This window comes from Cololabis saira, chromosome 9 (genome assembly GCF_033807715.1).
Source record: "Cololabis saira isolate AMF1-May2022 chromosome 9, fColSai1.1, whole genome shotgun sequence".
Taxonomy (NCBI): domain Eukaryota; kingdom Metazoa; phylum Chordata; class Actinopteri; order Beloniformes; family Belonidae; genus Cololabis; species Cololabis saira.
Window position 1 is genome coordinate 38,842,817 of NC_084595.1, and position 27,662 is coordinate 38,870,478.

Below are 27,662 nucleotides of genomic sequence, written 5' to 3' on the forward strand. Positions count from 1 at the left end.
TACTCGAGGTTCATTGAGAAAAACCTGGTCCCGACCAGGTTAGGTTGAGAAAGTGTGTTACTATGGTAACTGACCGAGAGCTTAAGTTACCTCTCTTTGTGAAACAGGCTAGCTAGAGTTACCTCTCTTTCTCTGGTTTGAGTTACCTCCCTTTGTGAAACGGAAAACTCAAGAGTTTCCCTCATTTCAGGTTCAGGTTTTCACTAAACCTCCTTTGTGAAACGGACCACTGGCATGACTCCGCTGTCCACAGTGTCAGCCTAAGGTCTCATAAATAGATAACTACAGCCCCCTAGCTGTTTGGAAGAACACCTTACCAAACAATAAAAGTAAAATGTGTCTCTTACACCTAATATGATCAAATAGTGCAGAATCTTTGGCCAATATTATATATAATGCCCAACTCGGTGAAAAAACGTGCCACCATGACAAGGAATCTCTTGCCATAATCACCCAATAAATACCATTGGGTGTTATTGTTTAAATGGTCTGTGGAAGGATCTCAATGTGGCCAGTTCTGTATGCTTAACCTCAGTGTATACCTATGGTACAGAGTATACCTAGTACCAATGAGTACTGGCTGAGTGTGAACATGGAGCATGGTCCCAGAGCATGAATACCCTCACCCATGGAGCACTAACGGGACTGTACCGCAAACCAGACCTTCGACCATTTTTGCAGTAGCTGTAGCCAGTTGTGTATAGAGTATAAAGGATTATCCTTCAATCACACGTTTCCCCGACTTCCTAGATAGTCTAGCGGAAGTGTCATACAAAGTGAGATATTTCAAGCCTTTATTTGTTACAATTTTGGTGATTATGGCTCACAGTTTATGAAAACCCCAAATAAAAAATCTAAAAAAATGTGAATATATTATGAAATCAATAAACAATTCAATTATCTAAATTATAACAAATAAAGGATTAACATATATTGCTTTGCCTGTAATGAGACTATGGCGGAGACACAAGGAATTGTACGTGGCTCGGACGTACGGACGTGTACATGGCTCTCCTCACCTTCGCCCGTTGCCCCGAGCAACCGAAGCTAAACAATCACTAATATCCCATGTCGGAATTAATTACCAAACCTTGAACCATATGCCTATAGTCACATGCTCACGAATCAATTTCATGAGACAAAAAAAAAAAAGAAAAAACGAATAAAAAGGGTTGTCAAAAGATTAGTAGTGCCAACATGTTCATGTATCTTCAGATAAAACTAGTTTGTTGAGGAAAAAATATGAACTCTTATTTGTAGCTGGAGAGGAAAAAAATAATCTCACGTGGAAAACAAAAATATTGCTCACGCCTCGGAGCCTCTTCAGCATAATATAGCAGTAAAAAAGAAAAGAGAAGTAAGAGGGACACAAAACATGTACTGTATGTTGTACTATTATACAAATTTATTGAAACACATGGCGAGTCAAACATTTACCAAAGCAGCTGCCAAACACTCCTAAACAAGGTAGCCGGAGACGTGGGTTCTGCAGAACTGCAGCAGTAAATCCTTTCTAAAGAGTGGAGCTCCGACGAGGAGCTCCATTCTTTAGTAGGGATTTCATATGGATCCAGAACGTTAATAATCATTATTTTCTCCATATGCTGCTCCCTGGCTTCCTTGTTTAAGGTATCCCAGTAAATTCCAGTTCCTTTCCAGCAATTTAACATCTTTTTTTTGCGTTTTCTGTTCACTTGGTGAAACAGAAAAGTCTGTCCCGTCTTCCCTCATCAAAACAAATGCACGCAACGGGACAGGAGTTTTCCGGTGTGGGTACCAGATTGTATCGGGCTGCAATATTTTCCCCGGAAGTGTGCATTTTTTCCCCGCGATGGTATTTTTTTGCTATGTTAAGCTAGGAAGGTAGTTTTTCACCATGTCTTCACATTCAAAACGTCTTTTTGGCAATTGCGGATTAATCAGTGAGCACTTAGTTGACGTTACATTTTTTTAATTATATTTATATAATGTATTATGACTATTTTGCTTAGACATTTACAGATTCAACAATGAGAACATATAGAGACATACACTTCTGTAAAGTCAGAAGCAGCAGATCATAGTGGAGCTAAAAGGGAGAAGAAACATACACAAGGAATTATCAGAATTATCAGTGATCTTACTGACATTTTCATTAGACAATTGGAGATTCATCAGTGAGCTGAGAACAATAATAGCCTACTATATACAGTATAGGGTAAACAATCTTTTGCTTGCTGCATAGCAGTAAGCAGTTAAATATTCATCACGTACGGTCAAAAGCCAATCACAAGACGGAACGTCATCACGTACGGGGAGCCGGTAAAAAAAAGCAGGTGGGAAAAAAAAGCACCGACACCGGCTCATGGGGACAGATTATTCATGGAAAACGTAGTGTTCTTTCTGGTAAAGCACTACCACTTTTGTCCAAAAGATGGCGCCAAACTCAACAAAAGCTGAAAGTTCTGGGGTCCGTTTCACAAAGCAGGTTCAACAAACTCTGAGTCTAATCCTGAACTTTTAGTTGATCTACTCTGAGATCGGAAACTCTGAGTTTTCGGTTCCAGAACAGCGGATTTGAGGTAATTTACTCAACTCTAAGTAGTTTCACTTGGAGTTAAGCTCGTGCGTGAGGGATATAAAAAGCCATCATCAGTAGAGCGCTGATACAAGGATTCACCATGGCAACCGGCGACACAAAAGAGCGACGTACATTTTCTTTTTTTTCTTTTTAACTTTATTTATCATTTCAATTTACAAAATCCCTTTGAGGAAACATCAGTTTGCATCTCAAGATCCACATACTTCACGCCACTGGAGTTAGAAGTGTTAATACGTGCATATGGTGAGTATGAGAGCATATTTTGGAGAAAAAAAATGAAATTTTATTGTCATTTAGATCAGGGCCGTCAATTGGGTACGGCAGCTGCCACACCTCGGCTTCAGGGGAAAATGTAAATGTTTTATTTTTTTAAATACATTTATGGAATTACTCTGTGTCTATTTGTATTGATTTGTTCTATTACTTAATACATATAAAATAACTACAAATGCATATCAGAACAACATGATGGATTTCAGTAGGTATTATCTTTCCCAACCCTTGTACCCCCCTCATATCTTGAAATGTCCCAGCGTCCCTGACGACAGTGGTCGCAATCAATCTGGTTTTTAGCGCGCTCTGCAGTGTTACTAACTTACAAAAATGAAAAGGAAGCAGACAACCACGCAATTTAAAAAAAGAAAGAAGACAAGTGATGGGTCCAGAAGATATTAATGAGGCTGTTAGCCACTGATGGATTAATTATGCAAGTTCATCTCAAAGTAAGATATAAATCCTCTTATACATCTGTTTAAGGGAAATATTTGACTTTTTTTTACTCTCCCTCTCCTTTTTGCATTTGGACTTTAACTGTTTGAAGTTAAAATCTGATGTCCCTGTGATATTGTTGCACTGACATAGTGAATAATACGGAGCCCTGGAGGTGACATGGAAATTATTATTTTTATCTCGTGGGCACGACTTTTTATGTCGTGCACACGAGATAAAAAAGTCGTGCGCACGAGATAAAAAGTCGTACGCACGACTTTTTATCTCGTGCGCACGACTTTTTATCTCCCGTGATTTAGGAAGGCGGTCAGTGAGAACAGAACACCGGGATTGAATAATTAGGCATTCACTTCAACATATACAGCTATTGATGCCAAGCATTTATCTAGTCGTCGAAGTCGATCTCGGGAAACTGGCTTCACAAACGACGTTTTAAAAGTGGAACTATTTCCAGAGGCGGAGTTGACACAAAGTGCTTCGACATTGTCACGTGAGCGTGCTGGACCAATCAGAGTGGCCGCTGGTCCAAGATCGCTGACAGATGACAGCGATGACAGATGACAGAATTATCACAATGACAGAATTATCACTGTTTCAGCAGGTCTCTTAGGTTTATAATTCAGATTAATTTTCGTTTACATATAACATTGTTTGTAGTCATTTTAGTGCAATTTAAGGCTTATTTCTACAAATAAAATCAGCACTGTAGGCAGCGATCTTGGACCAGCGGCCACTCTGATTGGTCCAGCACGCTCACGTGACAATGTCGAAGCACTTTGTGTCAACTCCGCCTCTGGAAATAGTTCCACTTTGAAAACGTCGTTTGTGAAGCCAGTTTCCCGAGATCGGACTTCGACGACTAGATAAATGCTTGGCATCAATAGCTGTATATGTTGAAGTGAATGCCTAATTATTCAATCCCAGTGTTCTGTTCTCACTGACCACCTTCCTAAATCACGGGAGATAAAAAGTCGTGCGCACGACTTTTTATCTCGTGCGCACGACTTTTTTATCTCGTGGGCACGACATAAAAAGTCGTGCCCACGAGATAAAAATAATAATTTCCATGTCACCTCCAGGGCTCCGTAGAATAAAGTGAACTGATTGAGTTAAATTGCGTTTGTTAGATAAGCCTTTTTTGCTCTCTAACTCTGCTCTTGCTGTCCGTGGTGCAGAAAACGGATCCGTATTGCGTAAAGATATATAATAGATCCATGGTAAAGACCCATTGAGGGAGGAGCCAGAGAAAAAACTCCAGGTTCGCTGAAATAAACCTGGTCCCGACCAGGTTAGGTTCAGAGCGTCTGTTACTACGGTAACTGACCGAGAGCTTAAGTTACCTCTCTTTGTGAAACAGGCTAGAGTTACCTCTCTTTCTCTGGTTTGAGTTACCTCCCTTTGTGAAACGGAAAACTCAGAGTTTCCCTCATTTCAGGGTTAACAGACTCAGAGTTTTCATTAAACCTGCTTTGTGAAACGGACCCCTGTTGTGCTGCTGTAATAAATAAATAAAATAATACTTATATTAAACCTCTAGAGGCTGCAAACATCTGACTTTACTCTTAGAAACCTGGGGCCTGTACTACGAAGCAAGTTCAACATACCCAGGATATCTTTTCCTTATCCAGATTCACTAACCCGGACAATTGCAATCACGCTAAGCGGTCACACGACGGTGGTTATCAACTCGGTATATCAACCCAGGTTTCTCCAATCTGGATATGAGCGCGTGCACATAAAAGGGGCGTGTTTTCAGCGCATGACCAATCGCAAGCATGGAGAAGTCCGCTGTCAGAGCCGCTTATTTCAGTAGCGAAGAGCAAACAATAATTTTACGGAAATATGATGAGTATAGGCATATAATACAGGCAAAAAGCAACACAGTTGCAGCTGCAAAATGCAGGAAAGACAGCTGGCAAAAGATCGCTGACTGTATAAATGCGTAAGTTCATAGGGTAGGGATATAAACATCACTGCCCCATCATTAGGGCATAAGTAGATCTGACTCTAATTACAGTTGTCTATTCTGTTAAATGCATGTGTTGCTTAGAATTATTCGTATGGCGTGTATGACAATTGTAGCCTCATTCCTTCAGTTGCAACCCCAGCGGAGTGAAACGCACATGGGAGCAAATAAAAAATAAATATAAAAACATAATTCAAAGCGGTAAGTAGGCTCACTTTCATATCTTAGAAGTACAACAAGCACAAGGCTTTAGTGTTTCTATCACTCTCCGTTTTAGGATGATATCAGTATACAAAAGCACAATGAAATAGCATTGACATTACTTGCAGCAAACAGAAAAAAAAATGACAAGAAGAAGATCGGAGGGATCCTCTCACGATCCGCGCACCGAGCTCCACTGGATTCTCTTTGAAAGGGCATGCCATTTTCCAAGAGAGCTGATTGGTCAGTGGGCGGTGCTTTTATACCCGGCGATCTGTATCTCGAACATAACCTGCTCCGGAGCAGGTTAGCTGTTCAGCATAAGTTACCATGGCGATGTACCCCGGTAAGAAGTGAACCACCGTCGTAGTCCTGAAAACCCAGGGTTAAACCTGAAGTTACCTCGCTAACCCCAAATCCTGCTTCGTAGTACAGGCCCCTGTATAAACACTAACCTCATAACATCACCTAAATCATCTCTCTAAATGTATAACTAAACAAAGAACTGGGTCTCTGTAGAAATTCGTTTCAAGCATTCACACAAAGTTTAAATACAATATTAAAAGAAATAACAGAAAAACATAACTTATGACTGTAGTCAGTACTTGAGTTGTAAAAACAAATCAGGGGGGATGGTGGATTTTATCATATGGGGACAGATAATTTGTGCTGATTACAAATAATATAATATATAACAAATAATGGCACTGACCAAAACACCTGCAGAAATACTGCAGGAATGACATAGCAGCAGTTAAATGCAGCCTTCTGTAAGCTTTAAATATCCACTGGGCTTACATCAAATACATCAAAACACAACAATAAAAAACACTTTTCTGAACTTATCAATATGACTCTGTCCTTCACAGGATAAGTAAAATGGATCACTGCAAAAACTCAAAATAAGAATATTTGTTCTATTTCTAGTTAAAATTTCTCATTTTAGTAAAAAAATCTCATTACACTTAAAAAAGACTCATCCCTGGAAAAAACAAGTAGATTTTCACTTAAAATAAGTAGAAAAATCTGCCAGTGGAACAAGATTTTTTTGCTTGTAATGAGAAGATAGATTTTCTGGTGATGACTCTAAATGTTGAAATAGCAGTAAACCCACATTCATTGATGAAATGACATAAGGGATGGAAAGGGGGGATGACAGTTTTACAGGGGGATGATTTGGACCGTTTTTATTCCAGGAGGGATGCCATCCCCCCTCAACTCCAGTACCGTATTTTCATTATATTTCCTTAAAAAAAAACAACCCATCCGTGTGGGCGGGGCTTGTGCTGTGACGTCACCAAACAGACGGCCTACGTCACCTTTCAAACTCCAGTGCTGGACTGGTCTCAGTCATGTCCTCTATGCAGCCACACGGGGTATTTCACTCATTTTATCTACCATTATGCAAACTTTTGACTTATGGTTTACTCGTCCACAGGGACGTGCCCACCAGCTCAAAGAAAAAACGAAACGTGAGGGAGTGAGCAGTCGCTTTAGCGGAGTAGCAGGGTTTAAACGCTAGCTAGCAGGCTAGATGTTGGTAGCTAACATTAGCCGTTTTTCGTAATTTTTATGGTTCAAAAACAAACGTTAAACATCCCGGTGACCAACGCTGACTTGTTGGACCCGTTTCGGCTTTGTCAGTGTTGATACTGTGCACCGTGAGCTCGACGGAGAAGTAGCAGTGGAGGGCAGTGTGGCTGCAGACGGCTGAGCTAGCCGTGCTAGCAGCAGTGCATGTTAAAGCCTGATTTATGGTTCTGCGTTAGATCGACGCAGAGCTTACGGCGTAGAGTACGCGGCGACGCGCACCGTAGGTTCTGCGTTGGTGTAACGCGGGACCATAAATCAGGCTTAACAAGGTAGACGGTCCCGTCACTTCAGAGTCTGCTTAAGGCTCAAGATGAGTGATAATAGTTGTTAGCGTGATGTTACATCACTTATAGGAGGGAGTTTATTCTCTTAAGCGGTCAGATTTTTTTTTTTTTTATATACAGGACTGTCTCAGAAAATTAGAATATTGTGATAAAGTCCTTTATTTTCTGTAATGCAAAAATGTCATACATTCTGGATTCATTACAAATCAACTGAAATATTGCAAGCCTTTTATTATTTTAAAATTGCTGATCATGGCTTACAGCTTAAGAAAACTAAAATATCCTATCTAAAAAAAATTAGAATATTCTGGGAATCTTAATCTTAAACTGTAAGCCATAATCAGCAATATTAAAATAATAAAAGGCTTGCAATATTTGAGTTGATTTGTAATGAATCCAGAATGTATGACATTTTTGTTTTTTTTAATTGCATTACAGAAAATAAAGAACTTTATCACAATATTCTAATTTTCTGAGACAGTCCTGTAGAGCTGTCAACATGTAAAGACGGTAAAAGACTGTTATCAATTAACCTGAGCAGGACCATGTTACGTGGAGCTTTACATTCCAAACACATGATCTAATACTTGTTTACTCGGCATAGAGTGCTTGGTTTAACAATGTTGTTCTTCACGAATGATGGAAATGAGCCTGAATGAAAAGAAAAGCAGTGAATACTTTCAGGATTTGCAACCGATTTAAACCTGATTAATAATGCACATTCTTTCAAAATGCCTTAACGTTTATAGTACAAAACCTAATGCTTCAAATTAAAACAATCAGACAAACGTTTCATTCTGGGATTGGAAAAAAGGACAACAGACTCAATAACAATTCTGAAAGTGCACCAACAAAAACAAATGAAAACAATATTTAAAACATTGCAGTTGCATAAAAAAGATGGAATACTGCCAATGCTGCCTATGAAATAACTTGCACAGTGATTGTATTTTAGTTCTGTGTCTTTCTTTCGTAAGATATCATTATTTTTGTGTGTATTTTGCTAAATGTCACTTGTGTTTTGCTCCCCAGGCCCGCTGTAGAGTGGACTAAGTCCATATTAGCTGGACACTTCATCCTGCTGTTTTAGCAAAACTGAACCATGGAAAACTCTGGCAGGTCTTACAGGTCTAAGCAAGCCAGCTGGGAGAGGGGAGGAGCAGCCGCAGGAGCAGCAGACAAGGAAGAAAGATGGAAGATGCAGGATCAGGTTCGAGGACAGAACCTGAGATCAGAGGGAGGTCAGCAGGGAAAGAAGAACCAGGTTGGAGCCTACAGGGCAAGCCCCAAGAAGGGAGGCCCGGGACCCCTGAGCTACTCTCCTGTTGGAATCAGAGGCGGTCACAGCCCGTCCCAGAGGGACAATTTCCGGTGGTTTTCAGGTCCTGATAGCAGTGTTGAGAGTCAAGAGGACTACTGGAGGGAGTTCTCGAAGGAGCAGCACTGGAGGAGGAGTGCCCAGGCAGAAGGTCCAAAGGACGACAGGGAGCATGGTAGGAGGGATTCTACAGAGGGCGGTGCTCCCAAATCTGGTGAGCTTTTGGAAAACTGGCACTGGGAAATGAGTGGGATGGTTTTAGAAATATCCCCACCCAGCAAAAGAGGAAAAAAACATGTTTTAAAGTAGTCTGAGTAACGGGATGCAAGACAGATTAGATAGATCAGACCCACATCTAGAAATATATTGAGTCTTAAAAACTTATCTTATCAAACTGTCTTTGCACAGAGTTGGTTAGTACTATGACCAACCGGAGCAGCAAACACAATGACAAATTCAGAGCGAAGAAAATGTGTCAATAGTATGTTGTGTTATATTTAAGAGTTTGATGAAGTGCGATAGATGGCAATGTAATAAACACCAAATCCAATGATGGTGGCCGTTTTTGTCAGTAGAATAACAGGCCTACTCAAACAGTATCTTTCACATCACGGACCTTGTGGAGCACTGCTGACTACAGCTAACGTTAGACAGTTCAGATTACATCTTGAATAACTTACTTTATTGTTAGAGCAATTTTACCAGATGCCTCTTACCATTTGTAAATGAGATGGGCCTCATCCACAATCCCTAAGAGTTGGTCACGGAAGACCTTTGTGTGGCCAATTTGTTTCACCATTTCAAGCAAGGAGTCAAGACTGCTGAATACCTTGTATATAGATAAATATCTTTCAGTCGTCCTCCATCAGGGCAATCAACTCAGAGACGACGTCCCATTTAGCTATTAGTGGAGCTAACTGGTAAATTAAACTTTTGCTGTCCCTTTTCAGCCAAACAGCAAATACATCTACCTTGCGAAGGAATTATTTGAGTGTCGTCTTCTGTTCAATTTAAAAGAATTTTACATTTCAGTAAAAGTAACACTTGTTCAACATTTATCCAACTTACTCAAGATCTGCTGCGTTTCAGTTGTCATGCCTGAGGTGCATGAAGGAGGTAAACAAAAGGAAGTTTAAAATTTACAGCACTGCACCAAAGAACCAGAACTGCCAACTGGCTGTAGTTAGAGGGTGATGATAACACAACAACACACAAGCATAAATACCAGCTATGGCATAATTGAGAGTCATACCAAATCTGTGTAGTTGTAACGCAGAAGCATAAATCAAGTTTAGAAATTAGCTGGCCTCATAGTATCCTCATCAAATACTTTTTTTATCCCTTGCAGTGTTTCCCCTACCATTGTATAGGCCTGGCGGGGCTGCCAGGCCAAGGAGACCCCCCGCCAGGCCTAAAAAAAATTTAATATGCAAAAAATAAGCGACGTATCCATTCATTTATAAATGATCATTTACGTTTAGGAGCGCCTCTGTGCAGCGCTGTTCTGCAACGGGAGTTGCTTCGTTGCCTAGTAACGATGCGAGTACCGCTGCTGAGAGCGCGGGCATATTATTATACATTATGGGATGTAGAGAGTATGTAGCTAGCCAACTATGGCGCCATCAGAAAAATAAAAAATATCGCGGGCAACAGACAACATGATATAAAGAAATACGGAGCAACACGCACCGTACGGTGCGTGTCGCTGCGTACCCTACGCCGTAGGCTCTGCGTTGGTGTGACGCGGAACCATAAATCAGCCTTTACCGTCGCTGACACCGGTCCGACTGCAACGCATCTAAACACAGAACATCTGGCTGGGATCCCGAATGGCTTAATAACCAGTACTGGAGATGAGGGGGGATGGCATCCCCCCTGAAATAAAAACGGTCCAAATCATCCCCCCTGTAAAACTGCTACCCCCCCCTTTCCATCCCTTATGTCATTTCATCAATGAATGTGGTTTTACTGCTATTTCAACATTTAGAGTCATCACCAGAAAAATAACACCAGAAAAATAACTTATTTGACAATTTTCACCTGTTTCAAGTAAATTTTCACTTGAAATAAGTAGGAAAATCCGCCAGTGGGACAAGATTTATCTTCTCATTACAAGCAAAAAAATCTTGTTCCACTGGCAGATTTTTCTACTTATTTTAAGTGAAAATCTACTTGAAACAGGTGAAAATTGTTGTTTTTTCCAAGTCTTGATTTAAGTGTAATGAGATTTTTTTTACTAAAATGAGACATTTTAACTAGAAATAAGACAAATATTCTTGTTAAGATTTTGAGTTTTTGGAGTGATCCATTTTATTTATCCTGTGAAGGAAAGAATCATATTGATAAGTTCAGAAAACTGTTTTTTATTTTTGTGTTTTGATGTAAGCCCAGAGGATATTTAAAGCTTACAGAAGGCTGCATTTAACTGCTGCTATGTCATTCCTGCAGTATTTCTGCAGGCGTTTTGGTCAGTGCTATTTTTTTGTAATATATTATATTATTTGTAATCAGCACAAATTATCTGTCCCCATATGATAAAATCCACCATCCCCCCTGATTTTTTTTTTTTTACAACTCGAGTACTGTTAATAACCATAAATACAGCCCTTGGTTGTACCACACTCCCCATGGTGAATTTACAATTTGTTGTTTAGCTTACATTTTTGTTCTGATCTAGCTTCTTTTTTTGGTAACCAATAATGATGAAAATAACACAGACAATAGATTGTCTTTCCACTAGAACCACTAAAGTTTCATTTTTTCCCCAGGCATTGTCAAATGCATGTAACTCTGTTATAACAAAATGGGGGAAAAAAGAATCTTCTACAATGTTTAAATTATTTATAACTGATATAATCTCAATTGTAAATAGGGATGTTTTGTCACATATGCCGTCAGCACAAGCAGCCCGTTAAAAGAGGACCATCCCAGAGGGTTTTCATAGAGATCCCCTCTGAAATATACAGTATAGAAAAGATGTGCTCAATGGTCATATGGGGTCAGACCAGCACACTGCAGCCTTTCAGGCCCATGCAACTTTGGTTAAAGGTTAGATTAAGCCTAATTATTTCATTGAAGTGATATCATTCAGCAATAAAGGCCTACAATGATATTTAATGTAAAACTTTGTTATATTGCTGCATGTCACATGTCCAATATGCCGTCCCACGCGCCTCGTCTGTTTAGGGTTTTTTGGGTGGGTACCACCGGGCCTGAAAAAAATTCTAGGGGAAACACTGCCTTGAAAAGCTGAGATGACTGTAATTCCTAAATTGAAAATGCCACATTGATGTGAAGCCTCTTGAATGTGAATGTCTACACTTTTGTCACCTCTTGATTTCTTTATTTGAAACTTAAATCTTAAAAGCTCAGTCATTGCCCAAATACCTCTGGACATAGCTGTATATATTACTGATAATTCACGTAGATATATTTCCTTTTTGTAGGAAGAAGACGGAGAAACAGAAATAAGAAAAAAGCCTTTGCTGAAGAGAACAGAGGCCTCTTGACTGAAGAGTCCACATTCTCAGCCAAAGAGTTGCGCAGCCTCCGGCAAGCTGAAAGGCGGCTTAAGAAGGATGAGATTTACTGCCTGAAGAAGGTACTTGCTCAAATAATTTTTTTTTTTTTTTTCAATGATTATTGTTTTTTATTAATACATTAGATAGCCAGTGTACAAATTATTCCTGCCATACATGTGACAGAATAATTTTGCTTCTGACATGTGTGTTTTCCTTTTTTTTTTTTTTCAAACTTATTCAGAAGCCCCACAACAACCCTGGTGCAGTTTACACCTGTGCTCTGTGTGATATTCTGCTGGAATCTGTTTCTGATGCTTACAGGCATATCAGAGACAAACGGCACAAGAAAAGGGCCCGGGTGAGAAATTGCTTTGAAATCTGTGTCATTTATATTTATTACTGTGGCCAATTATGGGTACAAAGTGCTCTTAGACTGTCAATGTGCTGCGTTACTGTGAGTATGATTTAGAGACTGAAATAAATACACATTTACTTCTACGCTGTGTTCATAGGAGAGACAAGAACAAGTGATGCTGACTGAGATTCTGCCTCCTAGTCCAGAGCAGATAAGTGCAGTGAGTGCAGCACTAGAGGCTGTTTTCCAGGAACATGGGATGAATGACCAGGATGTTGAGAAGAGACGATGTGTTGTCTCCATCATGCAAGACCTCCTTTTGTCCGTCCTGCCTGGTAAGACACCTGATAATAAAATGTTCATTTGGCAAATGTCTAACCTTTTGGCCACAAACACAGACCTTTGCCTTTTAATACCATGAGTTCGCCATTCATCAGCTTTTTTTTTTTTTAATTTGTAGAGATCAACCTCAGGCTATATGGATCTTCTTGCACTAAGTTTGGATTTAAGGATTCTGATGTCAACATTGACATTCAGTATCCACCTCACGTGAGTAGCTAATTGTGAGTTTGATAGCTAGAATATATTTTTATTATTTAAGAATAAAAATACATTTAAATTAGGACCTCTCCCCACATCTTCCAAGAGAATAATTCTAACAAATAATTTTAATCAAAAATGGTTTGCAGAATGTTATTCTACAAGTTTTGCATCAGGACACGAATGCGGCGGAGAAAAGAATTGACAGTGTTGATATTAAAATGTGATGTGCCTTTAGGTTTTTAATGCAATTGCTCTGTGGATGTTGTGCTTGTAGAACTCATTCATGTCCTTGTTATGCCATATTTATGTTGAATAAAGGTTTTGAAATGGAATGTATTCACAGATGCATCAGCCAGATGTGTTGTTGATGGTTAAGGAGAGCCTTTCCGGAAGCCGTAAGTCATATCTCTTTCATTGAACTCAGATTTTGTTCCCCCCCAAAAAAATAGAAATAAAGCCACTCAAGAGTAAAGCTTGTGATTCAGTAGAGAGTTATTGAAAGTTTAGTTGACACAATCTTTTACTGTCCGCAGCTCTCTTCATTAATTTGGAAGCTGATTTCCATGCCAGGGTGCCAGTGGTCATTTGCAAAGAGAAGAAGAGGTCGGTACCATATTAAGGAATATTTGTATGTCGGATGTGTTGCTCATATTCAGGGATTTTGAGTAGACATGGTCTTTCAGATGATCAGGGTGACCATTATTTGACACTTTTGACATTTAGCTGACCTTTTTTTCCCCTTATTTTTCATTGCATTAACCCAGAGAACAGTTGCTCCATTCAGTGTTTTAGAGCCTCGTTTGGTAATTTCCCTGTTTTGTTACTTTCTTACAGGAATTTTTGTGGATTTTCTTAGGAAGTTTCTATCATGTGAGCACAACAATGTGCTCATTGCTTTTAAGGTGTAAAGGAAAGAACTAATACTTGTTTCACAATCTTTGAGTCTTAGAGTCAGATTTAGATTTGGACTTTGGCTTGGCCAATCCAAAATACTTTCATGCTTTAAAGGGAAAGTTCGGTTTTTTACAACCTGGACCTTATTTCTGGCATTTTTTATGGTTGTATACTCACCCAGAGGTGTTTGGTGTCATTTGGAGTCCTTCGGAAGATATTAGGAGTTTTTTGCGAGCCTCTTCTCCTTATAACGGTAGCGCCTGGGGCACAGAGGGACACAGACGATAAAGCGTCTAAATAACACATGATTGCCGCGAAACTCTTCATTTCTTATATGAATCACAAGATCTGCTTCCAGGACCTGTTGTAACATTGTGGCGTTGTCTGTGTAATAAATAAAATAAATAAATCTGTTTGTAAACAAGACCTCTGAACTCATGACGTCATCTCTGTGCGCGCGTCCCAGACACAGCTCCGTGTACAGCTGGAGTTCGCTACGGTTAGTTTACTGATAGTTATTTGAAACATGTCTGAATATTTGTCAAATTCTGAGGTTGTGGACGACGACTTTGAATATGATGGACGTCCTTACCGTTTTGAGCCGGAGTATACGGCTGAAGAGCTCACTGAACGGAGGACAGAGTGCGTGCACTCGCGATGACGTCATGAGTTCAGAGGTCTTGTTTACAAACGGATTTATTTATTTTATTTATTACACAGACAACGCCACAATGTTACAACAGGTCCTGGAAGCAGATCTTGTGATTCATAAAAGAAATGAAGAGTTTCGCGGCAATCATGTGTTATTTAGACGCTGCATCGTCTGTGTCCCGCTGTGCCCCAGGCGCTACCGTTATATGGAGAAGAGGCTCGGAAAAAACTCCTAATATCTTCCGAAGGACTCCAAATGACACCAAACACCTCTGGGTGAGTATACAACCATAAAAAATGCCAGAAATAAGGTCCAGGTTGTAAAAAACCAAACTTTCCCTTTAAACCAATAAAATGTTTGTCTAGGAGTTTGCATAGGGACACGTTTATGCTGAAAAGTGATCGTACTTCCAAACATATAATCCTCAATCCACTTCAGGGGTCATTGGGAGCCAGAATAAGGAGTGAGCTAAAATTAGCCTTTATCCCACTCATAGTTACCTGGAAAACTGAAACAGCATCATTCCTGTAGTTCTGACCAGGTTCCCAGATGCTGCTTGTGAAAAATGCATCACCATAGAAAGGCACAGCTTTTTCTAGCCAGTTTGCTATACACGCATGGCCACTTTATTAGGTACACCTTGCTCGTACCGGTTTGGACCCCGTTTTTTCCTTCAGAACTGCAGATCCTTCGTGGCATAGATTCAACAAGGTACTGAAAACATTCCTCAGAGCGTTTGGTCCATATTAACATGATAACATCACGCAGTTGCTATAGATTTGTCGGCTGCACATCCATGATAGAAATCTCCCGTTCCACCACATCCCAAAGCTGCTCTATGGGACTGAGATCTGGTGACTGTGGAAGCCGTTTGAGTAGTGAACTCATTGTCATGTTCAAGAAACCAGTCTGAGATAATTCTTTATGACATGGTGCATTCTCCTGCTGCAAGTAGCCATCAGAAGATGGTACTTCGTGGTCATAAAGGGATGGACATGGTCAGCAACAATACTCAGGTAGGCTGTGGTGTTGACATGATGCTCAGTTGGTACCAATGGGCCCAAAGTGTGCCAGGAAAATATCCACCACAACATTACACCACCACCACCAGCCTGAACCGTTGATACAAGGCAGGAGGGATCCAGCTTGACGCCAAATTCTGATCCTACCATCTGAACGTCACAGCAGAAATCAAGACTCATCAGACCAGGCAACATTTTTCCATCTTCTGTTGTCCAGTTTTGAGCCTGTGTGAATTGTAGCCTCAGTTTCCTGATCTTAGCTGACAGGAATGGCACCGGTGTGGTTTTCTGCTGCTGTAGCCCATCTGCCTCAAGGTTCCACGTGTTGTGTGTTCAGAGATGCTACCCTGCATACCTTGGTTGTAACGAGTGGTTATTGGAGTTACTGTTGCCTTTCTATCAGCTCCAACCAGTCTGGTTATTCTCCTCTGGCATCAACAAGGCATTTGCGCCCATAGAACTGGATATTTTCTCTTTTTGGGACCGTTCTCTGTAAACCCTGGATGGTTGGCGTGAAAATCCCAGTAGATCAGCAGTTTCTGAAATACTCAGACCAGCCTATTCTGATTCTGGTTTGACCTGCAGCAGATCGTCTTGACCATGTCTACATGCCTAAATGTATTGAGTTGCTGCCATGTGATTGGCTGATTTAGAAATTTGCGTTAACAAGCAGTTGTACAGTTGAACCTAGTGGCCGGTGAGTGTAAAGTCTAGCTTTGTAGATCATGGGGCTTCATGTTGTCTCATGAATACCAATATCTACTAAAGAACTTTGCCTCAGCGTTTCCTTTTATGCTGTATTGCCTCTCTGGTAGCACTCATGTTGTGTTATGAGTTTTTGTGGTCTGCATTTTCTTGACTTATTTATTTTGGTGCCATCATTTTTTTCTTTTAACAGTTGATTAAATGCTGCACACATTGATGGTGTGTGTGTGTGTGTGTGTGTGTGTGTGTGTGTGTGTGTGTGTGTGTGTGTGTGTGTGTGTGTGTGTGTGTGTGTGTGTGTGTGTGTGTGTGTGTGTGTGTGTGTGTGTGTGTGTGCGTATATTTCAAGTTAATACAACAACAGGAAAAGGAAAATCATTAAAAAGAACAATATTTGTGCAGCTTAGTGTAAATCACTGCATAGAAAAACAAACTTTAAATGAAATAATAAACTATGATTTATGTCAACAGTGGCCTGATCTGCAAAGTCAGTGCAGGGAACGAAAATGCTTTCCAGACCACCTGCTACCTGTCTGCTCTTGCCAGTCAAGAACGTCTCCTGCTGCCGCTGGTTTTAGGGCTGAGACGTTGGGCTCGGGTATATTTCCATTTAGATTTTGACCTGTCTCTCATTAATTTGGCAACTATCGTTCAAACATCACACTTAAAAAATGTTTTTCTTGACGTTGTTATAGATCTGCGACATCGACCGTTCTGAAGAAGGAGGCCTCCCACCATACGTCTTTGCCCTCATGGTTATCTTCTATCTGCAGAAGCGCAAAGAGCCTCTCTTGCCTACTTACCTGAACCAGGAGGTGGTTTTCATGTCCAAAAAATATGAATCCCTAATAGTTGAGCTGTTCCTATTTGTTTTCCCTGAAAACTAACGTGAGCATCCGATTGTCTTTAGGTTAAGACGTTTTCGCTCAGCAGGCTATCAGACTTCAATCTCACACATACAGAAGATGGATATTTCCACTGGACCTACAACCAATCCTCCAAAGAGGCGTCACAGCCAGCAGAGGGCGCCTGCACGAAGGGGAAGGTAACTGAAGATGCAAATCTGTTAAACAATAAAAGAAAAGATCATACATTCAACATTTTTAGCAGTTTAATAAAATATTTTTTTGTAGCTTTTAAGCTAGATAAGCTTTTTGTACATGAAATCATCTCAGTAGGACCAGACTTATAGAAACAAAGAATCCTCTGCTACTAGGCAACATGCTAAAGCTACATTTTTACTTTTTAACAGTTAATAGATTGATGTTTCATCAAAACATTGTGTTGACTTGTATTCAGATTAAACCAAAAACATTTTGATAAACGAATGAAAAATAGGACTGTTTCAGAAAAACAATGGTACACTCCTTTGTCGTGCAGGTGCCGCTGGTTTTTCAGAGACCCCATCCATCGGTGGAAGTCGGGCTCCTCTGGATCGAAATGCTGCGCTTCTACTCGCTGGAGTTCATCATGGCTGACAACGTCATCAGCGTGCGGACTGCTGTCGTCCTCTCTCGGGAGATGAAAGACTGGCCCAAAAAACGCATCGCTATTGAGGGTTAGAAGCTTTTTCAACTGAATCATGCTCATTTATGAAAATCAAAGAATGCACCTATGTTTAGATTCACGGTGAATGTCTGTTTTACCGCCTGCTTCTTTGTTACCTTTGAATTATTTTGCCCTGACATTCAGTGGTACTAGAAAGCTGCAAAAGCTACCAAACAGCAACTCCCAAATAATCAACACGTTTTATATTTCTGCTGAAATCAATAGATGATTGACTCATTCATGGATTAATTCTGACAAATGGTTTCTGTTCTCAGACCCATTATCTGTGAAGAGAAATGTGGCCCGCACTGTGAACAGCCCGCAAATGTACGATTACATCCTCCACTGCCTCAAATCCACATACAAGTACTTTGCACTTCCACTCAATTTCTCAGCTGCTAATCACAAAAGACAGGCCAGACAGGGACCTACTCAAGGACCAGACTCAAAGCAATTTAACGACGATCTCCTGGGCTTGTCAGGGGTCGGTGAGCTCACGCTTCACTCGGAACACACAAGTCATCCGTACGCTGGACAGAACGGTCCAGACGACTCCGACTGCATTATTGAGGAAGAGGAAGAAGTTGAAGAATGCAGTGACTCTGATGAAGAGAGGGAGAAGGAAAAAGCAGATCTGGGCAAAAGCAGTCTCTCAGAGGATGAGGAGGATGAGGACGAGGATGTAAACATCGACCTGGACATATATGACCGAGCTCACTTGGACAGCTTGACCACGGAAGATGAAGACATTTTCCAAGTGGATGAGATTTCTGGGGATGAGCTTTTGTCCGATGAAGAGGGTCCAGATTTGGACACACCTGGTTCAATGGACGAGGAAGAGGATGAAGAGCTGGATCCTCTCGCTGGCAACCTTTCATCCCCGCCTCCAGAGGATGCAACAAAAGAGGAAAGCCCAGAAAATAAAACCCAAAAACAAAGCAAACGGGCTTATGAGTTCACAAAACAAGCTTTCACCAGAGGAAAGGTGTGTTCTACATGTTTGTTTTCATTTGACCAACGGTAGTCATGGTTATCAGCAGTGAACAGCAGTCATTTGTGTTTCAGAAGGGATATAGTAGTCCAAGTTAGCTTGTGTTCATTAACTAAATTAATTGTTTTTCAATCCTCCTCAGTCCCACATGGTTGTGTGCAGCTTGTGCAAGCGTGACGGACATCTTAAGAAAGACTGTCCGGAAGATTTCAAGAAAGTGGAGCTGTATCCGTTGCCTCCAACAACACCTGAGTTTCTCAGTGTCCTTGACAAAGTCTGTGAGCAGTGCTACGGTAAGTAGCATGTGTACTGTAATTTGGTCAGAGTTTAGGAGATTTAAAGGGAAAGTTCGGTTTTTTACAACCTGGACCTTATTTCTGGCATTTTTTATGGTTGTATACTCACCCAGAGGTGTTTGGTGTCATTTGGAGTCCTTCGGAAGATATTAGGAGTTTTTTGCGAGCCGCTTCTCCATATAACGGTAGCGCATGAGGGCACCCGCGGGACACAGACGTTGCAGCGTCTAAATAACACATGATTGCCGCGAAACTCTTCATTTCTTTTATGAATCACTAGATCTGCTTCCAGGACCTGTTGTAACATTGTGGCGCTGTCTGTGTAATAAATAAAATAAATAAATCCGTTTGTAAACAAGACCTCTGAACTCATGACGTAATCTCTGTGCGCGCGTCCCAGACACAGCTCCGTGTACAGCTGGAGTTCGCTACTGTTAGTTTACTGATAGTTATTTGAAACATGTCTGAATATTTGTCAAATTCTGAGGTTGTGGACGACGACTTTGAATATGATGGACGTCCTTACCGTTTTGAGCCAGATTATACGGCTGAAGTAGCTCACTGAACGGAGGACAGAGTGCGCGCACAGAGGTGACGTCATGAGTTCAGAGGTCTTGTTTACAAACGGATTTATTTATTTTATTTATTACACAGACAGCGCCACAATGTTACAACAGGTCCTGGAAGCAGATCTAGTGATTCATAAAAGAAATGAAGAGTTTCGCGGCAATCATGTGTTATTTAGACGCTGCATCGTCTGTGTCCGGCGGTGCCCCAGGCGCTACCGTTATATGGAGAAGAGGCTCGCAAAAAACTCCTAATATCTTCCGAAGGACTCCAAATGACACCAAACACCTCTGGGTGAGTATACAACCGTAAAAAATGCCAGAAATAAGGTCCAGGTTGTAAAAAACCGAACTTTCCCTTTAACACGTGAGAAACTTCAAGTATTTCCTAAACAGTTTATTGACATTTAAAGTTTGAGAAGTTTTCCAACTGAAATGCCTCCATGCAGACACAAGCAGAGAAGCCTTTTTTTATTTTCTTTTTATACAAAAAAATAGATATTTAGGCTTTTCTTAATTGCTTTAAAGTGTTTCTTACAATTCACTGTCATAAATCTGATTTAACAAGCTCATGATTGTTCAACGTGTGATTAGGTGCTGAATAACAACATATTTTGAACTTGTTTTTCAGTGGACTTTGCTCCAGATGAAATGGAAGTGGACGTAAGAGAGCACATCCTTCTACACTTGGAGACCTTTATCAGACGACAGTTTCCTGGTGAAGTAAAACTACCTTGTACAGTATTTTATATAGAAGGTGGACCACATAAACCTTAATTAGACTTTAATTTATATATTTTTTTTTTTCCTTTTCTTATATCCAAACACAGGAGCCCGGCTACAACTGTTTGGCTCATCCAAAAATGGTTTTGGCTTCAGACAGAGTGACCTGGACATCTGCATGGTTTTAGAGGGTCAAGAAACCATTGATGCAAGTTCCTATTCACATTTTTAATCCCATCAGTTTGACTTTTTTGTAATTGTAGTTTTGTAAGCCCTTTTAATTTGATTACATAATAACAGTTCTTTTTGTTTTTTTGTGTTTAAAAAAAAAAGAAGTAAAATAGCGTGTAGACATTAATTGTAGTTCCTAGGTTTTTGTGCAAACTGATGGATGATGCAGAGGCTTCTCTTCTTGATAGTTATCTTCATTTTGAAATCGTACTATTTTTTTCATCCCAACAGGATGCCGAGTGCATTAACATCATTGAAAGCCTCGCAAAATTGCTCAAGAAAAACTCAGGTACTGACAATGATCTCCAAGTGCATCTCTCTGTTTTTGTTATCAGGTTGATAACACTTTAAGGGATGTTAATAACCAATCACTTAGGTATTTTATGCTAAAATGTAAATATTGTTTCTCATCAGACCTGAAGAACATCCTACCCATCACTACAGCTAAAGTCCCCATCGTTAAGTTCTTCCACATTCGTACCGGCTTGGAGGGAGACATCAGCCTCTACAACACGCTGGTAGGCCTCTGTCTCCTTCCTCTCTTTGTCATTTAGATGTTGTCCCGCTTGGATGGAACTGATCAGAGTCAGAGCGAAGGCAAACTTTGGAAGTTGTTTTTTAAATGCCAGGTATTGTCATGGTTGAAGGCAAACCATTTTCTCTCCAGGCCCTGCATAACACAAACCTGCTGGCTTCATATGCTGCCATTGACGGAAGGGTGAAGGTTCTCTGCTATGTCATGAAAGTTTTTGCCAAGGTGAATATGATCGTATAGCTGAAGACAAAGCCAATCTTTGTAAATTAGCTGTGCAGTATGTTATTTTTTAAACTTATATTGCTCGTCCATTTTTTTCCCACCTCTCATTGCAGATGTGCGACATTGGGGATGCTTCACGTGGCAGCCTCTCGTCCTACGCGTACACCCTCATGGTGCTGTTTTTTCTTCAGCAGAGGAACCCACCGGTTATCCCTGTCCTGCAAGAGGTACAGGAAGCCTCTTTGTAAAAAGTTCAGATGTACTTTTTAGTGCCATTTAAATCTGTTTATCACTATTTCTTATTTGGGATATGAAAGTGATGTTTTATGGAAAATAATACATTGGAGTTAAATCCTCAGTGTAGAAAACATCTTTCTATATATCTTTTTTGCATCGCTGTGAAGATCTTATCTTTGGTGAGTCGTTCAAATTAGCAGGTTAGTTTCTGATTACAGACCCCAATCAGAGTAGAATTATCTAGCTTCCCCATATTTGTCTCAATCCATCACATCTGCATTCTCTGGAAAGCACAAAGGTGTGAAAAAAATATCAAAAGATGTGAGTCCAGTGCCTCACTCCACCCCGTACATTCAGCTGTTATAAACTAAGCTGTGAAGTCATGGCTTAAAACTGAGCTGATGTGTCTGTGTGATGCTCTGACCACATCCGTCGCATCACAGATATTTCATAAATACTATAATTCTAAGCTTGCAAGTAACTTCCCTGGATGGTTTGTTGCAGATCTATGGGGGAAAGAAGAAACCAGAACTTCTAGTTGATGGCTGGAACGTGTACTTCTTTGATGATTTAAAAAACCTTGTGAGTATGCTGTCCTCCTTCACAACTCTAAAGCATCATTTTGAAAAATGTCTGCTAAGTTAGCCCGCGTGTCACCATCCTCCTCTTCCACTTGCAGCCAAGTCACTGGCCCCCGTATGGGAAGAACACTGAGAGCGTGGGGGAGCTGTGGCTCGGACTCCTTCGCTTTTACACCGAGGATTTTGACTTCAAAGAGCATGTAGTGTGTATCCGACATTTTGCACGCCTCACCACCTTCAACAAGCAGTGGACATCCAAATACATCGTCATTGAAGGTGAGCTTTCATGACACACTTTAAAAAAGAAGAGAAAGTAAGAAGAAGCCTTAACTATATAGTGTAAAATATTTTAAATGATTAATGTAATGCATATCATTATCAATAACTTGTCTGTTAACATCACAGATCCATTTGACCTGAATCACAATTTGGGTGCTGGTCTGTCCAGGAAAAGTAAGACCATTGCCCTTTTTTTTCCCCATTTAACTGTGTGATGTCATTCCATTCATTTAAAAAGAATGTCTTCATAATCTCTTTCTGTCATCTTTTGTAATGAAAACAGTGACAAACTTCATCATGAAGGCTTTGATTAATGGCAGAACCGTGTTTGGCACGCCCATCAAAGCTTTGCCTCCAGGTTATCCCAATTATGTGGTTAGTATCTAGTTTATAAACACCAAGTTTTCTCATGCTGCTGGTAGTAAATGGTTATTGACGTTGTAAGCCGTCTCCGTCCTTCACAGGAGTACTTCTTTGATCCGGAAGTTCTCACTGAGGGGGAAGTGGCTCCCAATGATCGCTGCTGCAGAATCTGTGGCAAGATCGGCCACTTCATGAAAGACTGCCCCATGCGCAAGAAGTGTGTATAACCAAAATACATTCATCGAGTTTCTCATACGACTGACTGGCATGTCGGCTGACAGCCTTTTTCGTTTTTCTTGCAGGACCAGGAACAGAAGGGATTCTGACAGAATGCAGGATAACCCACGAGACAAAAGGGATGGAACAGAGGAAGCTAGGGATCAGGTCAGACACAGAAATGAACACTGGAGGAAGAGAGATGCACTGGAGATGCGCTGCTGCTACATCTGTGGATCAACTGCCCACATTAAGAAGGACTGTCATCTATACCGAAGCCCTGGAGGTTTGCACATGCATGTTTTATTTTAGGGTGCTTTCACACCTGTACCGTTTCAAGCAGTTGTTCCGATACAGGGAACGCTTCCCCCTAAAGATCGGAACGTTTTGGTATATGTGAACACAGCAATCGCGCTCTGAAACGGTACAAAACAAGCGTTCCGAGATCACCTAGGAGAGGTGGTCTCGGCCCGATTCCAATCGAGACCTGAAACGGTTCATTTTTTTTATTTGGAGTGAGAACATAATCCACACAGCAACCGAGACAACTCCATTCATTGTGTGTGTGCTGCTGCGGCGCAAGGAGAGGAGTCGGTCCAGCCTCCACCAACTCCTCTCCTATTGGACGTGCGAGATGTCTTCCCAGCACGGCACAAATTAAACTTTGTTTGAAATTAAACAATGTTCAATTCGGGCAGGGTTTGCGCAGCCCAAACCCGGCTGCAGCAGGCGCCCTCTCGTCCGCTGCCGGGCTCCGCTCTGCGCCGAGCGCACATAAATGAATGGGTAAAGCCTGATTTATGGTTCCGCGTTAAATCGACGCAGAGCCTACGCCGTACTCTATGCCGTAGGCTCTGCGTTGGTGTAACGCGGAACCATAAATCAGCCAAAGCCAACGGCTGCAGTCTGCGCTGCGCTGAAAGGGGCGTGTTTGTTTATCCCGGGGTGCGGAAGAGGAAACTCCTTCCGCGTTCATTTGACCAATCAGAGAGCAGCTGGTTCGCGCATGGAATTTGTTAACAGCTTTGAAACGGTACAGACGTTTGCCTTGTGAACACAAACCCCACGAACGAGAAACGGAACAACTGTATCGGTTCAGCCCCTGAATCGGAACAAAACAAACGGGCCACAGGTGTGACAGCACCCTTAGTCTTCCACAATATATTTCTCTTGACTTCCTATTTGAACTGAGAGATATGTTTCTTTCAGAAGATGCTGCTTTTTTTTGGTATATTAATTTTCTTGCTTTGTCATTGATAGGAAATGTAAGGGTGGATAGCTTTTCTTCCTCCCCTTCAGCCCACCTGAAGAATTTGAGAGAAAAGGAGAAACAGGTACATTTTCAGGAACCAAATTAGACTCTTAAAAAATTAATCTTATTTATTTTATTTATTAATTGATTTTTTTTTATATATATATAATTAATTAATCGTTTTTATTTAGAGCATCATTTACATTTTTAAATCTCGTTTTTGCTCTCTTTAGGGCTCGCCAATACAAGAAGAGAGGAAGAGGAGAAGGCAACAAAATGTGATATTAAGTCCTCAAGCAGGTATTTAGATATATTTTATTTCTTCTATTTCAAAAGGTCTCATCAGTTGATGCATAGTATCATATTGATCAGTGTTTTTCTCAGTTCCAGTCCTCAAGTACCACTGCGCTGCATGTTTTAGATGTTTCTCTGTGACAACACATGAGATACAAATGAAAGGATCACCTCTTGCTCTGCGTCAGGGTCTACAGAAGTCTGTCAATGACCTCTTAATTTGAGCGAGGTGTACTGGAGCCGGGAAATGTACAATGATTATCAAATTTTATACGATAATTTCGACTTGCACAATGTACAATCAATAGTCAGAAGTGTACGATGATTTCAAAATCCATCTCGAAAAGCAAGTATTTTTTCATGATTCTGTTATTTGCTATTACTCTGATTTTGAATAAGATTAATTTCATCTGGTGTTTAGTCACGTTTTATTTATTTTATCCTCACTTTCTGTCTCAGATAAACACGCCTCCTTAGCCCCACGTCATCAGCAAACTCGTTTCTCATTTGCTGTTGTTGTAGCGCATGATAATTTTATCCAGAATACAATAGTTTTGGGCTTTTTGTACAATAGTTTGGTATTCAGTATGTGGTAACACTGGTGGTACATGAGGAACTGAGAAACACATATACTGACAATTTAATATGTAGTTGGTTTATATATTTTAATTGAATATATTTAATATATTCCATTAAACTAAACTTAGTGTCCTTGTATCTTTTCCTCTCTTCTTTGCTTTACTTTTTTATCTTGCATATAAAATGGATAGACAATAAACATCTGTCCTATTTTGAGAACTTCTTTGAATCAGAAACATGTTTAAAATTGAAAGATGAATGATAAATATCAGTTGGTCTCAGTAAAAAAAATAGTTTACATTGCTTTCATGTAATCTTTGTAAATTATCTTATTTAGGCTCAATTCATTTCTTTTGGGGGATTAATTAAATATTTTTATTTGAAATGAATTGGTGAGGAACGAGAACATTGCTTTTTTGCATCATTTTCAAGCTTGACTATATATTTTTTCTAATCTGTGGCATTTGGCCCTGGTTTTATCTGTTCTCTCTAAAATCAAAACAATGTGATGTACTCATAACCTTATTTTTATTTTACTCATAAAACAGAAAAATAAGCACACTTTTAGTTTTTGAATGTATAGATATAGATATGCATGTGTGTATGTGTATAGTCTAACATTTGCTCTCATTTGCTTTCTTGTGTGTCTCAGGTAGTTTAGCCTGCCGAAATATGGGTCGGTCTGGTCACAGGAAGAGCCCAGTGGAATGAGAAGCAGCAGGATATGTAGACAGCGAGAATCTTCTCTTAAACATGCAGACAACGTCCCAAAGTCCTGAAAACCATCAAGCTGAGTGGTACTGTAGGGCCAATTGGAGCCTATTAAAAGCCAAAGCCTGGACAACTTGACTTGAAGCCAAATAGGGCCTTTTTATGTGTGTGGTGTACCCCCAGTCCCAGAGCTCTCCTCTTCAGAGGAGCTTTTTAAAGCTTTCATTTTAACAAGCATTCATTATGCATGCATCCGATGTCTCAGTTTCCTTACGCTGCCACCCAGATTTAGAAAAAACAACATGAACTGCATAAGTCATAGCAAATTCCAATCCCTTAAAAAAGGAAAGAAAACAAAAACTCATTCAAAGGAGTTTGATATTTGATGGTAACGCTTTCTGACTATAAAAGCGCCACAGTCAGTAAAGACCAAGTGTTTCTAGATACTGCGGCAGTAAATAAACATGGAGACGGGTAAATACGTACTCTGACGCTTAGTCATGTATGGTAATCAAAGTTAAACAAAACCAAAAATCAAGTCAGTCTACTTGTTCATTATTTTAATAATGCTGTTGTTTCTTGGGATTTAACAAAAGAATACAGTGTTTTATTTGAATGGCAGTGTGCCTTTTGTTGTAACCAGGTTCTCTTTTTTTAGTGGATTTTATTTTTTAAGACTTTTTTTTATTTAGCCTCTGCACGTACGCTCATCAGACCATTTCCCTTTCATTCTTAAAAGTTTGTGTATGTTCGGTAGAATATGTGACCTAATGCCCCCCCACACAGTGATGATTTTATTCTGAAACTGTCGGTCCAATCACTGTTTTGTTGTTACACACTGTCTCTCGGCTGTCTGCAAGTGTGAACACAAGGACAGAACAGTGCTCTTTCTTTTGAGTTTATATCCGTCTCCACACGTGCTCGGTAGCATTGTAATGACAGTGCAGATGAGGTGTGGTTCAAAAGAAGAAAAAAGAAGAAAAAAAAATCATGCTTGCACTATGTGGTAATTTTTATTATATTTTTTTTTTAAAAACATCCTCTGGTCCAGCTTGCCTATACTGCTGCAAACGCAGCACTCACTTATAAACCCATAAGTTTCCTCTTTTTATTGCAACGGTGCCACAGTTTGGTAGCTGCTGTGTGAAGGTGTATATCCTTGGATTGTGTTGCTGCTTGTCATGTCTCAATGACCTGCTTTTCATTAAACTTTAAATGTGGATTGTCTGCATTTGTTTTTGCCAATATTTCATAATTTTTATAAAAAAAATGTGTTGATGGTATTGTAAACAAGGATTCTCATTTTAAAAAGCATTTATTTTAATGCTAACCTTATGTTTTTTTTGATAAACTCTAAACAACAATAACAAAAGAAAAAACCCTCTTTAGTTTGTATTGCGGTACCGTGATTCTGGCAGGAGAGGTTGGCTTGCAACCCATTTTTTGTCTAAAAAAAAATAAAAAAATAAACTGAATTAACGTCCTGCTGCAGCGTATTTACTTGGATGTAAAAATGTTAACCCTTTTATTATTGTATAATCAGCTGTTTAGAAAATGTTACCCACTTCAAAAGTATTTTTGGCACAAGCCTTGCGTATGTCTATTACATATACAATACAAATATGGATAGCCATTTATAATACAACAAGGGGTGCCTAAAACGTCCTTGCTCTA

General features: G+C 40.1%; 1 protein-coding gene across 4 annotated transcripts; it reads left to right on the forward strand.

Moving 5' to 3' along the window:
* The first annotated feature begins 6,788 nt into the window (after positions 1 to 6,788).
* On the forward strand, positions 6,789 to 27,210 carry tut7 (terminal uridylyl transferase 7). Of its 4 annotated transcripts, none has more exons than XM_061729552.1 (29): positions 6,789 to 6,853; positions 8,387 to 8,886; positions 12,119 to 12,273; positions 12,435 to 12,551; positions 12,706 to 12,883; positions 13,009 to 13,097; positions 13,435 to 13,486; positions 13,625 to 13,694; positions 16,836 to 16,962; positions 17,060 to 17,179; positions 17,275 to 17,409; positions 17,745 to 17,922; positions 18,188 to 18,897; positions 19,046 to 19,196; positions 20,397 to 20,483; positions 20,596 to 20,696; positions 20,951 to 21,008; positions 21,134 to 21,237; positions 21,387 to 21,476; positions 21,590 to 21,703; positions 22,218 to 22,295; positions 22,393 to 22,570; positions 22,700 to 22,747; positions 22,857 to 22,948; positions 23,038 to 23,153; positions 23,239 to 23,438; positions 24,413 to 24,486; positions 24,638 to 24,704; positions 25,930 to 27,210. In XM_061729552.1, the coding sequence occupies exons 2-29, from the start codon at positions 8,457 to 8,459 to the stop codon at positions 25,986 to 25,988; spliced, it is 3,978 nt and encodes a 1,325-aa protein (XP_061585536.1). In that variant the 5' UTR covers positions 6,789 to 6,853; positions 8,387 to 8,456; the 3' UTR covers positions 25,989 to 27,210. The 4 variants fall into 4 exon arrangements, with proteins under 4 accessions (XP_061585536.1, XP_061585537.1, XP_061585539.1 ...); XM_061729553.1 differs by having other exon boundaries at positions 8,387 to 8,847; XM_061729554.1 differs by having other exon boundaries at positions 6,793 to 6,853; positions 8,474 to 8,886.
* Positions 27,211 to 27,662: the final 452 nt, after the last annotated feature.

What these genes read in the sequence shown, in the direction of transcription:
- tut7 (XM_061729552.1), top strand. Translation starts at nt 8,457, where the DNA reads ATGGAAAACTCTGGCAGGTCTTACAGGTCTAAGCAAGCCAGCTGGGAG. An exon ending in GGAGAGCCTTTCCGGAAGCC is followed by an intron (nt 13,487 to 13,624) that starts GTAAGTCATATC and finishes TACTGTCCGCAG; the next exon opens with CTCTCTTCATTAATTTGGAA. An exon ending in TGAGAGAAAAGGAGAAACAG is followed by an intron (nt 24,487 to 24,637) that starts GTACATTTTCAG and finishes TGCTCTCTTTAG; the next exon opens with GGCTCGCCAATACAAGAAGA.